The sequence below is a fragment of the Zonotrichia albicollis genome, chromosome 1, assembly GCF_047830755.1.
Source record: "Zonotrichia albicollis isolate bZonAlb1 chromosome 1, bZonAlb1.hap1, whole genome shotgun sequence".
Taxonomy (NCBI): Eukaryota; Metazoa; Chordata; class Aves; order Passeriformes; family Passerellidae; genus Zonotrichia; species Zonotrichia albicollis.
Window position 1 is genome coordinate 130,527,384 of NC_133819.1, and position 14,026 is coordinate 130,541,409.

The window sequence follows — 14,026 nt, forward strand, 5'->3', positions numbered from 1 at the left end:
TATCAATTGCAGAATGGCTGAGGTTGAAGAGACCTCTGGATATCATCTAAGTCCTATTAGCAGGCAAGGCCATTTACAGCTGGTTGCCCAGGACTGTGTTCGGGTGGCTTTTCAATAACTCTCAAGGGTTGGTTGGGACTCTGCATCCTCCCTGAGCAGCCTGTGTGAGTAATTGGTCACCCTCACAGCAAAGAGTGTTTCCTGATGTTGAGACAGAACCTCCTGTGTTTTGGTGTGTGTCTGCTGCCTCTGGTCCTGTCACTGGGTGCCACTGGGAAGAGCCTGGCTCTGTCCCCTTTACTACCTTTGCTTTAGGTGTTCATATATGTTGAGAAGATTCCCTCCAGAGCTTTCTCTTCCCCATGCTGAAGTCCCAACTCTCTCAGCCTTTCCTCTTGAGAGAGAGTCCCTTAATCATTTTCGTGTCCCTTTGCTAGACTCTGTCCAGTATGCTCATGTCTCTCTTGTAGTGGGGAGTCCAGAAATCCAGATGTGGCCTCATGAGTTGTGAATAAAGAGAAGGATTGTGTGCCTCAGTGTGCTGGCAGCACTTTCTGTATTGCAGCCAGAATGCTGTTTACCTTCTTTGCTGCAGGGCATGTTGGCTCATGTTCAACCTGGTGGCCACCAGGACTTCCAGGTCCTTTTCTGCCATGCTGTTCTCCAGCTGGACAGTCTCTGGCCTGTGGTTGTTCCTGCTGAGGTGCAGGGCTTTGTGCCTTGCCTCCCCTTGGTTCTCATGAGCTCGCTGGTTGCAGCGATGTCCTGCAGTTGGGTGCCATCAGCAAACTGCCCCATCATCTGCATTGTTAACGAAGGTGGTGAGCAGGACTGCACCCAGTACTGACCTGGGGTACACAGCTTGTCACTGGCCTCCAGCCAGACCTGCTGACACTAATCACCACCCTCTGGACCCAGATGTTCAGACAGTTTTTGGTTCACCTCGCTGTCTGCTCATCCAGCCTGAACATCAGTCACCAGCTTCTATGTGAGGATTTTGTGGAACACAGCACTGTAAGCCTTGCTAGGTACTCTACACTGCTCTCCCCTTGTTCTTCTGTACAGTGATACAAAATCTGCCTTCTTTCCTTAAAACTGGAACTAAAATACATGTTCTATTTTTTGCTAATTTTTCTTGTCATGCTTTAACCTTTTTGTGGGCTGGCTTATACCGAACTTAGGTCATTGTCTATATCAGTGCTGTTATTAAATAGTAATGGTCTACTGTTGGAGAATTTTCATTCTACAATCACTGTATTACCTGAAGACTGTTCAGTGACAGAAAGCTGTTTTCAGGACATTGTTTGGTCTTTTCCATTAGCATTCTACTGCAGGTTCAGCACAGTGTGTTACCATTGCTCCAGAGAGAACTGTGAAGTGATAAGAACTACCTTTATCAACCAAACTGACAATCCTGCAAAATAGGAAATAAAGTTTAGGAGCCATGTTTTGTAAACCTGTGTTGGCTGATACTATGAAATAAAAGAACAGCTGTTCAAGTCAGACAAGAAGTCCATCTTATTTTCCTCTGGTTTTCTGCTGACAGAGAGCAGTGCTAGATTAACAGGAGAACAGTGTTAGAATAGGGCAAACATACAGTGATGCTTTTCCATCTTCTAAGAATTTGCAGCCTGGGGATTTCCTGAGCAGCAGGTGTTGGTTTAGTATATAATAACCAAATATATATTTGGACTAACTAATTTGTAATTCTTGAAATGTAGAGAGGATGCAGTGTAAGTATCATGGTTCCCCTGAGTACTAACTGAGTAGAGCAATGGGTTTCTTTTTCATCTAGTTCATCTAGTTCATTTCAGTGATCTGTGTATTATAGTCTAAACACATTATCCCACTGCCCTGATGAGCAGTATGGGTTACTTTGGAGCCTGTCATTTTGTACTTCTGCGTGGGATTTCTTTTTTTTTTTAATGTGCATTACTTTATTTTTACAGATAATCTTGTTGCCTGCTTTTGTGTGGTAGTTTAGCATTTGATTTTATGGATTCTTCCCCCTTTCTACCCAGAATGACTTAAAGCACACTCTAAATCTTCATTTATTCCAGCAGTAAAAAGGTGTAGCTGTTGAAGGCTGCCTCCTTGGAAGCTGCTCTCTGATGTTTGAGATGGCAGTTGGGGTCAGGTTCCTTTTGCATGCTGTGTTGTGGCACAGAACATAGCTGGGTGTGACTTTGCATCAATGACAGTATCTAGTGTCAGAGTGTTATCCTGGGATTAGGAAACAAATGTATTTGCTTAAGCTTTTCATTGGTGTCCATTTTTTGCATTTTTGAGACTTTTTGTGACGCTGATAGAGTGGCACAGGAGCTCATTTCCATGTGAGTGAGGACAGGCAGGTGAGAGAGGTCCTTGATGTGGGGGCTGAGCAGCTCTGCTGGGCCAGGTGCTGTGAACTGGCCCAGAGGGGCTCCCCTGGCTCTGGCTCACTGTGCTCAGAGCACTTGATGATGAGGGACAGGGATGAAGCTTGGATTCACCTTGTAAGTGTTGATAGGTATGTGATACTGTTCCCAGTGCTTAAGTGGATTGTGTCATATGGGTGTGTCCCCTTGGCTATCTGCTTGTTATTTTTATTAGTATTAGTGTTGGCCTTCCCTTGGAAAAGCATTGTAGTGGTACTTGAATACTTCTGCCTGCTCTGGTGTGGAAGTGCCATGTTTGTTGGCATACAGATGTCATTGACATATTTAGTTGTTTTAAAGATCACTTAAAAAAAAAATCTACCAGGTCTGAAGTAGCTTTATTTATTTTTTCCCTTCTTGAAGTTGTTCATCATACCAAGCTGGTTTTGGGGGTTTTAGGGTTTTGAGATGTGGTGTGTTTTTTTTTTTTTTTTTTTTGCTTGGTTGGTTCTTTCTGTGTGTGCCTGTGTGGTTTTTGTTTGACTGGTTTATGTTTTGTTTATCTGGTTGGTTTTTTAAAAAAAGTACCTTTTCTTCCTCTACAACTCTTACAGAGAAACTCAATTTCAAAATACTAAAGGTAACTCTTTTGCATTTTTGAGCCTAACTTGCTTTTGTAAAACCAGATATGGTGGAAGGATGGCTCCTGAGATGAACTTGTCTGGAAATAGAAATCTTCTTTGAGAAAAGTAATGTCTTGTGATGAATAAAAGTGCCGTGTCAGAAATCTGAGCTGTGTAGTCCTGACCTAGAGCCTTTTTGGTTGCTTGGTGTGAGCGTAGATCTCTTCTATTCTGATCAGTTTCTAGAGGCTAGAAATAGGAGCTTCAGAACTTGAAATAAAAGAAATCTCTCCTTGTCTTGGACAGACTGAATTTATTTTCCTCACAACTGTTTTTGGATTAATTTCACTGTTAATATTTAAAGAATGTGTGTCTTGATAGAAGCCATCATCACTAAACTTTTTGTCTAAAAGTGTTGCCAAGCTAGTGTATTTCTTCAAAAATGTTTGTGCTGAAAAAGCTTGTTGCTTCTAACTTTGCCCTTTGAAGTAGTTTAATTGCCTTTAATGAGACCTTTTTGAAGTGTAGTCTGTCAAGGCATTTATATTGGAGATTTCATTTACCACAGAAAGGTCTTATGACCTTGATGTGAGAATTGACTAAATCATCTCTGCATTTACCTCTTCCTCCAGAGCACCATCAGTTGAAATTACTGCACTGTATAATTAAGATTAACCTGATCTTAAATAAGCTTTTCCCTTCAGAGGGTCAGTGGTACAATACCCTGCAACTGTGCAGGTAGAAAGGCTTAGATTGCTGCAGGAAATGATTTCAAGTTTTTATTTTCACAGAGAGACTCTCCATAGAGAGTATACAAACACATCTTTCTGCTTTGTTCTTGTTTTCCTGCTGGTTTGGTTTTGTGATTGGTGTTCATGTGAATGCTGATGCCAGCAGAAGAAAGGGGAGGAATGAGGGTGGAACAGCAGCTCAGCAGGAGCAGCTCCAGTGGTGTTCTGCATCAAATTCAAGTCCTCGTGGACTTACAGAGCATATGAGCAGTACTTGATAATTTTGCTGTTACAGCAGTTGCATAGGAGATGGTTGAGGCATGAGATAGTTTTTACTTTTATTTTTCTTTCTATAGAAGAGTTTAGTGCTTTCAGCATTGTTACTTATAGCTTTCTCTGTTCCCTCCTGTTAAAGATTGACAACAGCCTTTTTTCAGCAGTATTAGATCTCTTTTGGTTTGTGCTTGTTGCAGATAGACCTGCTCTCTTGAGATTGATGTTACTCATGGATTCATTGCCTATTCAAGTTTTAGCTTTCTGAGCATATTTCTTTCCTACTATTTCATTTTTTTACAAGTATAAAAGGAATATGATGATATTTTTCAAATTTTAATGCTGATGTCTTTGGTAGTGGTCTGGTCTTGTGACCAAGGCTCAGTAAGGAAGCTTTAAATGTTTCCCATAGACTAGTCTAGTAACCATCTCCAATAAAGTGCTACTTTTTTGCCATCAGCTTTTCTTGAAGGCAGTGCAATGAATTTAAAGGTAGGTTTTCCTATTCTGTAATTATTACTCCTGCTTGCCAGGAGAGAAATGTTAATGGGAAACTGCTCAGGATTCCTGTGGGAAATTGTTAGGTGATAAACTCAAGACATGGAACTTCAGGGATGTTTAACTTGTCAGATATCACCCAGCAATCCCTGCTTGCTGTATAAAACCATGTGGTAAGGTGAGGAGTGTATGCTGTTCAACTCGGGGTTCATTCCATAGTCTCCCACAGTAGTTAACTCTTGTGGGGTACCTTTTGCACAGATAGCATGGGAAGTTTGTGTTTTCTCTTGCTTTTGTGGGTTATCTTCACAGAAACCTTGTCTGCCTATGTACTCTTGGCCTGTGTGAATTAGTTGTGGCTGGAAATTGGGAGTGTGAAATCGCCTACTTACAGATTGGCAGCTTGGCTTGGATAGCAAAAGGCAATTCTAAACACATTCAATTCCCTCCTGCTGTCTTCTTTTCACTTCTCCCTTCTTCTTGGGCTTGGAAGTTACTTGTATCAGTATAAAATACCTTGTTTCTCAAACAGATTTAGAGATTTATTTTCTTTTTTTTTCCCCCTTAGGACAAGTACTTTGGAGTTAAACACTGTTGCTAATGTTAAGATTTCACTGTTTGGACCTCTAGTCTGTTTTCTTTCTCATGCTCAGGGTTTGCCAGTAGCTGAAGTCTGATGTCCATAGTCTGTGTGTAGAAACTGAAATGAAGCAAGTAAAAATGGAGGATTTTAAGGCATGGATTCAGAGGAAGACAGTGCTGGTGTGCCTGTCTTTTTGCTAGGTTTAGAAACATGTTACTGATTTATGCTAGGATGAACATAGTATCAAAGCTGAGATTTTTAAAATCTTTTTTAGAAGACCTTACACAATTTTTACAGAATTAGTCTTGGTTTTATATCTTGATAAAATGCAAGTTCTCTGACTATAATTGGAAGCTCTTTGGGGGTTTTTCAGGTTGCTTGTCTTCTTTGGGAAGAAAGGGACCCGAGCTTTAATTGACATGCTTCCCTGATAGTACTCCAGTGTCTTTGCTGCCCACAGAGGATCTTTCCTCAGAGGATTGGAAGTTACCTCAGAAATCACTCTGTTGCTTTCTGGTTTTGGAGGCAGTATCCTGTAAGCAGGAGTAGTACATGGGTTGGCCCTTTCTTGTGCTCTGATATTTTGAGCTTTTGGAAACATTGTCTACCTTTAGTCAAGGTAATGTTCCACATAACCCTATAAATAGTGATGCTTCTCTGGTTTCTTCTGTTAGTCAGAATTTGTTTTTGTCCCTTTTGCTGTTGACTTTTGTTCACCTATTTCTTTGGGTTTTCTGTTTTGGGGAATATACTGTCATATTTTTGGCTCTCACGTGCCACATACTTGGATTTCCTAGAAGATTATAATCCTTTCTCCTCTGGGATACTGTATTCAATCTTGTACAAGGAAATACAAGTATATCTACAGTTCCTGGTCATTGCTTTTTATGTTTATTTTGTGCATGAAATTGTAAATGGTTGTAACAAGGCAAGAGTAGTTTTCTTGATAGTGACTTGCAAAACACGCAGAAATGCAAGCAAACATTGGTTCTGTGGCAAGGGTTAAACTCCAAAGTAAAACAGCCTCCCAGCACCAAGTAGTATTTATATTAAACTTCAATAAATGTGGTGGTAAGTTGTTCCCATGGCATCATAAATATGCTGTGTGAGTGGATGTTGTGGACTGTGGAGTACATAATCAAATAACAGCTTTGTTTCTTTCTGTTTCAGATTAAGGGAAGTTTCAGAGAAGCTGAACAAATACAATTTAAACAGGTAAGGCATATCATATGCTGCTGTAAATAATTTAGGAAAGTACATTTTTTCTAACAGCAACAAGAAGCAGAAGATTTTACAATAGGTGATGGAGCCTTAGAAATCCTCAGTGCTACTGATACTGAAGTCCAGACATGCTTCAGATAACACAGGAAGAAAATGAGAGGTTCTCAGTTATGATAAATTGTATTATTAAAATCTTCATTACAGAATGACTTCTTAATATGAGGTATAAACCCTGTTATTGCTGATCAGATTAAGTGAAAACTATCATCTTTTAAGATCTTTTCCCTGTATTTTATGTGCTGTGTGCTTCAATTAATGCATGTTTAGTAATTTTTGAAAGTTTCTTTTGTATTTGTAGCCACCACTGCACATTTTTCCTTTCATGTACAGCTTGATTTTTTTTTTCCAGACTTCAAAAGTTCTAAAATACTATAAATTCTCACTTTTTATTTTCAGCCACCCGCCTTTGAATGTATTGGAACAGGCCACTATTAAACAGTGTGTGGTGGGACCAAATCACGCTGCATTTCTTCTGGAGGTAAGTTCCTGAAATCTTCTCAGATAACAAACTTGAAACCATACAGTTAAATTAGTTATTTTAATATTAAAATGATTAATACTCTTCAATAACTGAGGACTCATGTTTTAATTTTTTGGGTAAACTTGACTTACATTTCAGTTTTGAACATTTGCTTTTCTTTTTCTAAATACAGGATGGTAGAGTCTGCAGGATTGGTTTTTCAGTTCAACCAGACAGATTGGAATTGGGTAAACCTGAGAATAGTGATGGGTAAGGAATGCTTTTCTTCTAGGATATTTTTTGAACTCACTAAGCAGCTCAGCTGCTTTTCTGATTTTGTTTTTATTTGTTTGTTTTCAAAGTAGATTTTGGAATGGGTACTTTGAGTAGAGACATGGTGGTTATGGTGATGCAGCCAAACAGCCTAGCTTGACAAACTGGTGTAGGAAGAAATAGTATATGTAATTCTGAAAGAAGTGAGACAGGCTCTCTTCAATTTGAAGAAACAAGCTACTCCAAAAATAATCCTTAAGAAAGAAGCTGTGTTAAACTGTTAAGCTTAATGTAGAATCCACTCTGAAAGTAGTCCCATCTGGCAAGGCTCACTTTCTAGATCTGTGGTCCTTAGTCCAGGTAAGTCCCCCTTAATAGGACTAATTAATGGTTCACATTTGAATTTAAACCACTTAATATTGAAGTAGCATACTCAGGCTCAGGTTTATAGATAGAACACCTGCTGATTACAATTTGTACATATACACTTATGGGAAATTTAGCACAGTGGCTAACTCCAATCACTAATTAGCTTAGTATGTATTTGCATCTGTGCTATTATGGATTGCTGATGTACGTAAGGTCTGTTAGGCATGCTTTCCACTTTCTTTTTCCAGTGTACTTCTTAATATACAGTTAGATTAGTTTGGAATATTCCCCAAGGGTGTTGCTTAAGCTGGTATGTTACCAGACTAAGTCCCTGAGAATTTCAACCTGGGATTCCAGGTTTTGTTCTTAACCCATTTGGGATTGTTTTGTGACTGATTTACCATCTTTTACTTTCAGTTCAAAGTTGAGCAGTGGCTCAGGGGCAGGAAGGACATCCAGGCCAGGCAGGACTAGTGACTCCCCATGGTTTCTGTCTGGTTCTGAAACTCTGGGCAGACTGGCAGGCAACACCCTTGGGTAAGTTTTGATAGGATTGAGGCTGCAATCTGTTTGTTCCATATTTGAGTATATGTGTATACACATATATAAGTTGTATGCAGTATGTCTAAGGAAACGTATAACCACAGCAGTTGTGTAGGTAGGGTATAACAAAAAAAAAACCTTATTGACTTGGTTAAAATAACAGACATTTAAGTGACCCTTCAGCACATAGGATACAGAGAATTTTTCATATATGTGTGATGAATAACTTGGTTTGGGCTGTGTTGTCTTCTTTTGAATGTTTTTTAGTTCCTTGATTTTTGAAAAACAGTCTTTAAGGGACACTATCAATTTAAACCATGATAGGCCAGGAGAATACAGTGAAATGAGTGCATTTGTGCAGGAAGAACCTTCATTATGGGCTCCATTGTTTTGTGCCTTCCACTCCCTTGCCCCAAGTCATAAATGGTGTTTTGATAGCCAGGGTCCTATTCATAGTAATGAAAAAGGAACATTTGGAAAAGGCTGTTTCTCAGAACCTTTAAAATTGTACTGTATGCAAAATGTACTGTATAGATCCAGATTTCTTGTCATTACCTTTAAATTGATGGTGTCCCTTTTTATAGAAATGTGATTTACATTCCATAATGACAGTGATCTCTTTGTTATGTGTTTTTGTAAGACATGTCTAACTATGCTGCTTCCTAATTTTACTGACTGCAGTAATAAGAACTGTGGTTTCTGCATGTGAATGATTTGTTAAGAGGAAGGAACTACATATTTTCCATGATTTTCCAGAAAATTTTTTGTTTTTTTTATTACCAAATCAACTAATTTCAGTTGGGCCTTAGTTGCATGAAGAATAACCCATAACCTTCCCTTTTTTTTTCTGAAATCATTATGCATCTTAACCTAAAAATCCATGTGTTAAACATCAAAGATAAACTAGTATTGTCATGTTTAAGAACTTATTGTGGGACATGTAACACTTTTTTTTCCCTCCTTATTCTTAGCTAAGCATAATGTGTTAAAATTGTTTGAATCTTAGATTAACCCTGAAGTGTTCCTAATGTCTTCTCTTGAATGTCTCAGAAGTAGGTAGCTGAAAGTCACTGAACTAGTAGAATAGGAGTAAGCACTATAGTCAGACAGCTAGTCTGTTAAATGGAGGGAATAATTATCTTAATAAATTGAATCTAAACCCATTCAAACTGTAGAGCCATTAGAGTAGGTAACTGGATTTGGAAAATTGCCAGCATGCTGCTGCATAGTAGAGAGATGTGGTAAACTAGTAAGTGAACAGAAATGAGAAAGATTTCTTTTCTATATTAATATTTATTTTAGGTTTAGATGACTTTAATAGCAAAGTTATTTGCCTTAACAGGGCCAGGGTAGGACTCACAGGGAATATTTGGATTGTTACACAAATAGAAATGGTTTTAACTGTTAGATGTCTGAATGATGCCATTGATAGTTTATAACTTAAAGTAGAAATCTGTAGTGAGTATTACTATCTAATATAGAACTTTTTCTTTAACCCCACACCTCCCTGCAGAGTGTTGAATTGAAAGTTGCTCTATAGGTAGAATTTGACTTTCCCTCACCCCAGTTCTTTTCCTCTCACGCACCTTCCCACCTTTGGAACAGTTTAAGTGGCTCATTTTATTTAAAATGTCACATTCTTTAGTATTTTTTCTTTCTTTTTTCTGTTTTCAGTAGTATTTTTTTATTTTTTAGAATTCTGTTTCTAACTCTTGAGACAAGACTACTCCTAAAGACATAATTGAACTGCTTTTTGTCTTGTCATTGTATGCTAGCTAGAGTTCTGAAAATGTAGATGTCTGACAGAGCCTTGTCTTAAGCAAGACACTCGAGTTAGTCTGTGATTGCAGGGGCTTGTCAGGAGGAAAAAGAAAACTCAATTAAAAAAGGGTGCTAGTAATCAACTGAAGGCATACAACACAAGACAAGTATTCTTACATAATTAGCTTTTAATAGCTTTTGATAGACTTTTAATGTAAATTTATTAGATACTGTTTCAGAGAACATATCTTTATTTTCATGTCTAATTTTAAATGTATTTATTGAAAGGAGTTTGAGACTTCAAGTGGTTGATAGCAGGAAGGGTCTGCTGCTACAGATTAAGTAGCAGTAATAGCATATCCAGTAACCTTTAAGGTGTATTACAAGATAAAGCTTAGCTAACCTTGAAGAACAAGCTAGAGTCTCTCATCTTTCATGGCAGCAGATTATCTTGTCTTAAATTCAGAGCAGATTCAATTGACATAGTTCTGTGGTGATAATTATTAATGGATAATTGTAATGAAGGTGAGATGTCTATTTCTACAAATCACTGTCTTTTTGTTGCCTTATTTTGATGCTGATTTGTAGAAACAAAGAAACTGTTCAGTCAGTTAAGGCATGTTTTTGCAATGTGTGCAGTTGTTGATTTCTGCAATAGGAATATGTAAAAAGTAGAGTATCTCTTGAAAACTATTCCTGAGGATCAGAGAGCTATCTAGGGTAAAATTTCTTTTGCTGTAGAGAAGATTACTTGATTTTTCTAGTATAATCTTAGCCAATTTTTTAATGTAAATCAAGTATCAGAATCTTTAGAAGATCCACCTAAGCATAGTGATGTTCTGTCAGAGGCACTGACAGTGAAGTTGGTGCATGTGTGCTTTTATAGCAGGAAATTGACAGATAAGTGTTAAATGTTATGCTGCTGCTACTGCTGCTTTTAGAAAATCTGGGAATTGATCCTTTTATGTGTTCATGTATGTGTACAACCACGCAGCTATATGAGTGGGAAGGAATGCAAGTTCCAGCTGGAGTCCTTTTTTTTATTTCTTCTGCATATTTCAGAACTTTATCAATTTCCTGGTGTTCTTGTTCTTTCTAGTTTTGAGAGTTACTTTTATAGCATTTGTCTGTGAAATCAAGCTGCAGTATTTTTCAGAGGGTGTTAATAAGTTATTAGTAATAAAACTAAAGATGTTTGAAGTAGTCCCTGAGGTATGCTGCTGTATTAAAAAACCAAATAATCTGAATCTTCTAGAAGTCGCTGGAGTTCAGGGGTTGGTGGAAGTGGAGGAGGATCTTCTGGTAGATCATCTGCTGGAGCTCGAGACTCTCGAAGGCAGACCAGAGTCATACGCACAGGACGTGACCGAGGATCTGGACTGCTGGGGAGTCAGCCACAGCCAGTGATTCCAGCATCAGTCATTCCAGAGGAACTCATTTCACAGGTGTGTGAACTAGAAACTGCTTGTTGCCAAAAACTTGCAGAGCTTCTCAGAGCATGTGTACCAGAACGTGTTGTCGTAGTACCTGTTCTCCAAGGAGTAATGGCATGCAATTGAAGAAATTGACTTTCCTTATCTGACTTGGTTTTATTCTTAAGTACGTAGTGGAAGTGATAGACTTTTGGATTAGAGTTAGAATTTTCATTTCCAAATGTCACCCAAGACAAGGTATATATTTAATGTAGATGAGGAGGGCTGTGTTTGATTGCAGAGGGGAGATTTAGTGAGAGAATCAGATATTTGAGAATAATATCAAATATGAAGTTTCTTGAAGGAATGTAGTGAAGGAAGGCAGATTGACTTTTTTTGTGTTTGATAGAAAGAATGATCCATTTCAGATGTAAATGAAAGATAGAAAATTTATTTATTCTCTTGAAAATACTGATAATATTTCTTCATGGACACCTCTGCTTAATTTTTTATAAATGTGACTTTTATGAATGTTGGGTATATATTGCTCTGCTTTTGCCTTTTAATGCACTAAAGTCTGAAGAGGCACTTCAGTCTATTCAAACATTTTCTTCTATATTTGAAGAAAAGAATACATTCAAAATATGTGACTAGTTAATGCATTTTAACTATTAGATTAGAACTAGTTCCTGGTTGACATTTGAAATACAGAAGTTAGTTGCTAGGCAAAAGATAATCTGCTTTACTTCCCTTGCTGTGATATTTTGCCTTCTTTATTTAATTTTATTTTTAAATAACGTACTTTGTTTACCTTTACAATAGAAGGCGTCTGAAACATTTTTGAGGTAACTTGAAAGCAGAACAATGGGAAAGATCTTAGCAGATGGTCTGTAGACTCTAGGAAGTCTCAAAAATCTGTACACTTCTGGCATAGAAGTTTATGACAAAAAATTTACCTTTGTGTGCTATGAGAATTTGGTTTTTTTTGCTTGCCAGCAGACCATTTTATTTGGTGTCTTATTTTTACTCTGTTGTTAAAGTACTCAGTACTTGTTTCTTACATTTTTTTGTTTCTGATCTTTCAAAACTCTTATAATCTGACATTTGGTAGAGGCTAGTCTGGAGAAACAAAGTACTCTGAGTCCTAGGGTCAGTGGAATAAATCAGAGTTTCTCTCTTTTTTTGTAAATTTGTTGTACTTGATGTTTGGGAGGTTTTATCTACATTTGCACTTTGTTAATAAAAACTTCAGTGTTGCAGAAACTGCTGATGATAAGCCTTTAGAAACAGAATGATGAGGAAAATAGAGTCATTAAAGTGGTTTTGTTTGAAGGACAGTGGAAAGAGAAACCCATGTAAAAGGGATTGAAGTGTAGTTTTGGCACAGCAATTGATTGCAAACACTGTTGATTGGCATACTAAGTTTAAACCCTTTTATAGAAACGTGCAGAAACTCTCAAAACCAGATTATACTTATTATTTAACTGCAGCATTAAACATTCCAAGAAGTAGATTCTAAGATTCTGTTAGAAAATTTAGTGACAAAGTTGGGGTTCAGTGACCTAACTGGAGCTGAGAGAAGGCTGGATATCAAGTAGATGACACTGTGAAAAATTGATAGGAGCCTTTGTCTGTATGTACTGTTATTGACTTGTGATTCTTATTAGACTTTCTTTAGACTTTAGCATTTTCTTATAAATAGGGGTTGCTGATCTGAGAATGGCCAGTAACCAATTCACTTTGCTCTTCTAGGCACAAGTTGTTTTGCAAGGGAAGTCCAGAAGTATTATTATTCGAGAACTCCAACGAACAAATCTTGATGTAAACCTTGCTGTAAATAATTTGTTGAGTCGTGATGATGAAGATGGAGATGATGGGGATGACACAGCAAGTGAATCATATCTTCCTGGAGGTTTGTATCCTGCAACTTTTGATAAAAAATCACCAACATGTTCTTATTTTTCTGTATTTGAGTACTGACAGTGAGTTCTGTGCTGTGCAAGGTACACAGCGAAGACAATTGTTGCTTATAGGAACAAAGTCTAAAGATGTATAAAACAAAAGATGGACTGGGATGTCTTGAGGGATTAGAATAGCCACTGAAGAATAACTGTTGATAGTGTTTGTTGAGGGGCATGAAAGTTACGGGGTTTTTTAGGATCCCAGGCTTTGTAACACTGGCATTACTTTCGTTTATTTTGCTGCTCAGTGAGATGCTGAGACTGCTGTGTGGCTTGCTCATAAAAGCTAATTCTAAAACTTTCTAGTGACTTGCATGTTTTTTACTACTAACATATATTCTTAATATTCATAAAAGTTTTTAGAGCAAAAATTACGTGCTTTTCTAAAATTAAGAAGCTTTAATAGAGGGCAAAACACTTTACTGTGGTTACAGTTAGATCGAGACTTTACTCTTCATCTCAGGTTCCCCTTATAAATGCTGTTCTGGCTATAATGGCAAAATCCTGTAATGTAAATGCAGCTGTCTTTGAAATACTCCCTGTCCCATAAAATTGCTTTTTATAAAAGACTTTGAATCTTCTTTTACATTGGCTAAATAATTTAGGCAGTCTTTTCTTGCTGAGAGAACAGATTGGAAAACATAACAGCCAAATCCAGGGTTGTGTTAGTTGCACTGCACGAAAAGAACACATCTGAACTCTGACTACATAGTAGCTTTTCTTCTGTGTGTCAAAATGATGTTTTGATATTTTTCTAATAAATGGTTGTATTTTGGTTTTTTCTTTCTGCTCATCTGGTTCACCAGGAAGGTTCATGGGCTTCGTCCATCTTTAGCTTGTCAGTCATGTGATTAGAGAATGAGTTTTTTTTAATTTCTGCAACAAAAGCTTTGCATTTCAT

At 37.6% G+C, this 14,026-nt stretch overlaps 1 protein-coding gene across 10 annotated transcripts in view; it reads left to right on the top strand.

Moving 5' to 3' along the window:
• UBR5 (ubiquitin protein ligase E3 component n-recognin 5) overlaps positions 1-14,026 on the top strand; it is an 86,226-nt gene that overhangs the window by 11,270 nt on the left and 60,930 nt on the right. For 9 of the 10 annotated variants that reach the window (XM_074554150.1, XM_074554177.1, XM_074554141.1 and 6 more), the window contains exons 2-7: positions 6,236-6,280; positions 6,743-6,824; positions 7,000-7,076; positions 7,866-7,985; positions 11,008-11,197; positions 12,917-13,076. In XM_074554150.1, coding sequence (XP_074410251.1) covers positions 6,236-6,280; positions 6,743-6,824; positions 7,000-7,076; positions 7,866-7,985; positions 11,008-11,197; positions 12,917-13,076 — 674 coding nt within the window. The remainder of the gene's footprint in view (positions 1-6,235; positions 6,281-6,742; positions 6,825-6,999; positions 7,077-7,865; positions 7,986-11,007; positions 11,198-12,916; positions 13,077-14,026) is intronic. The other variant, XM_074554196.1, reaches the window with a different exon arrangement.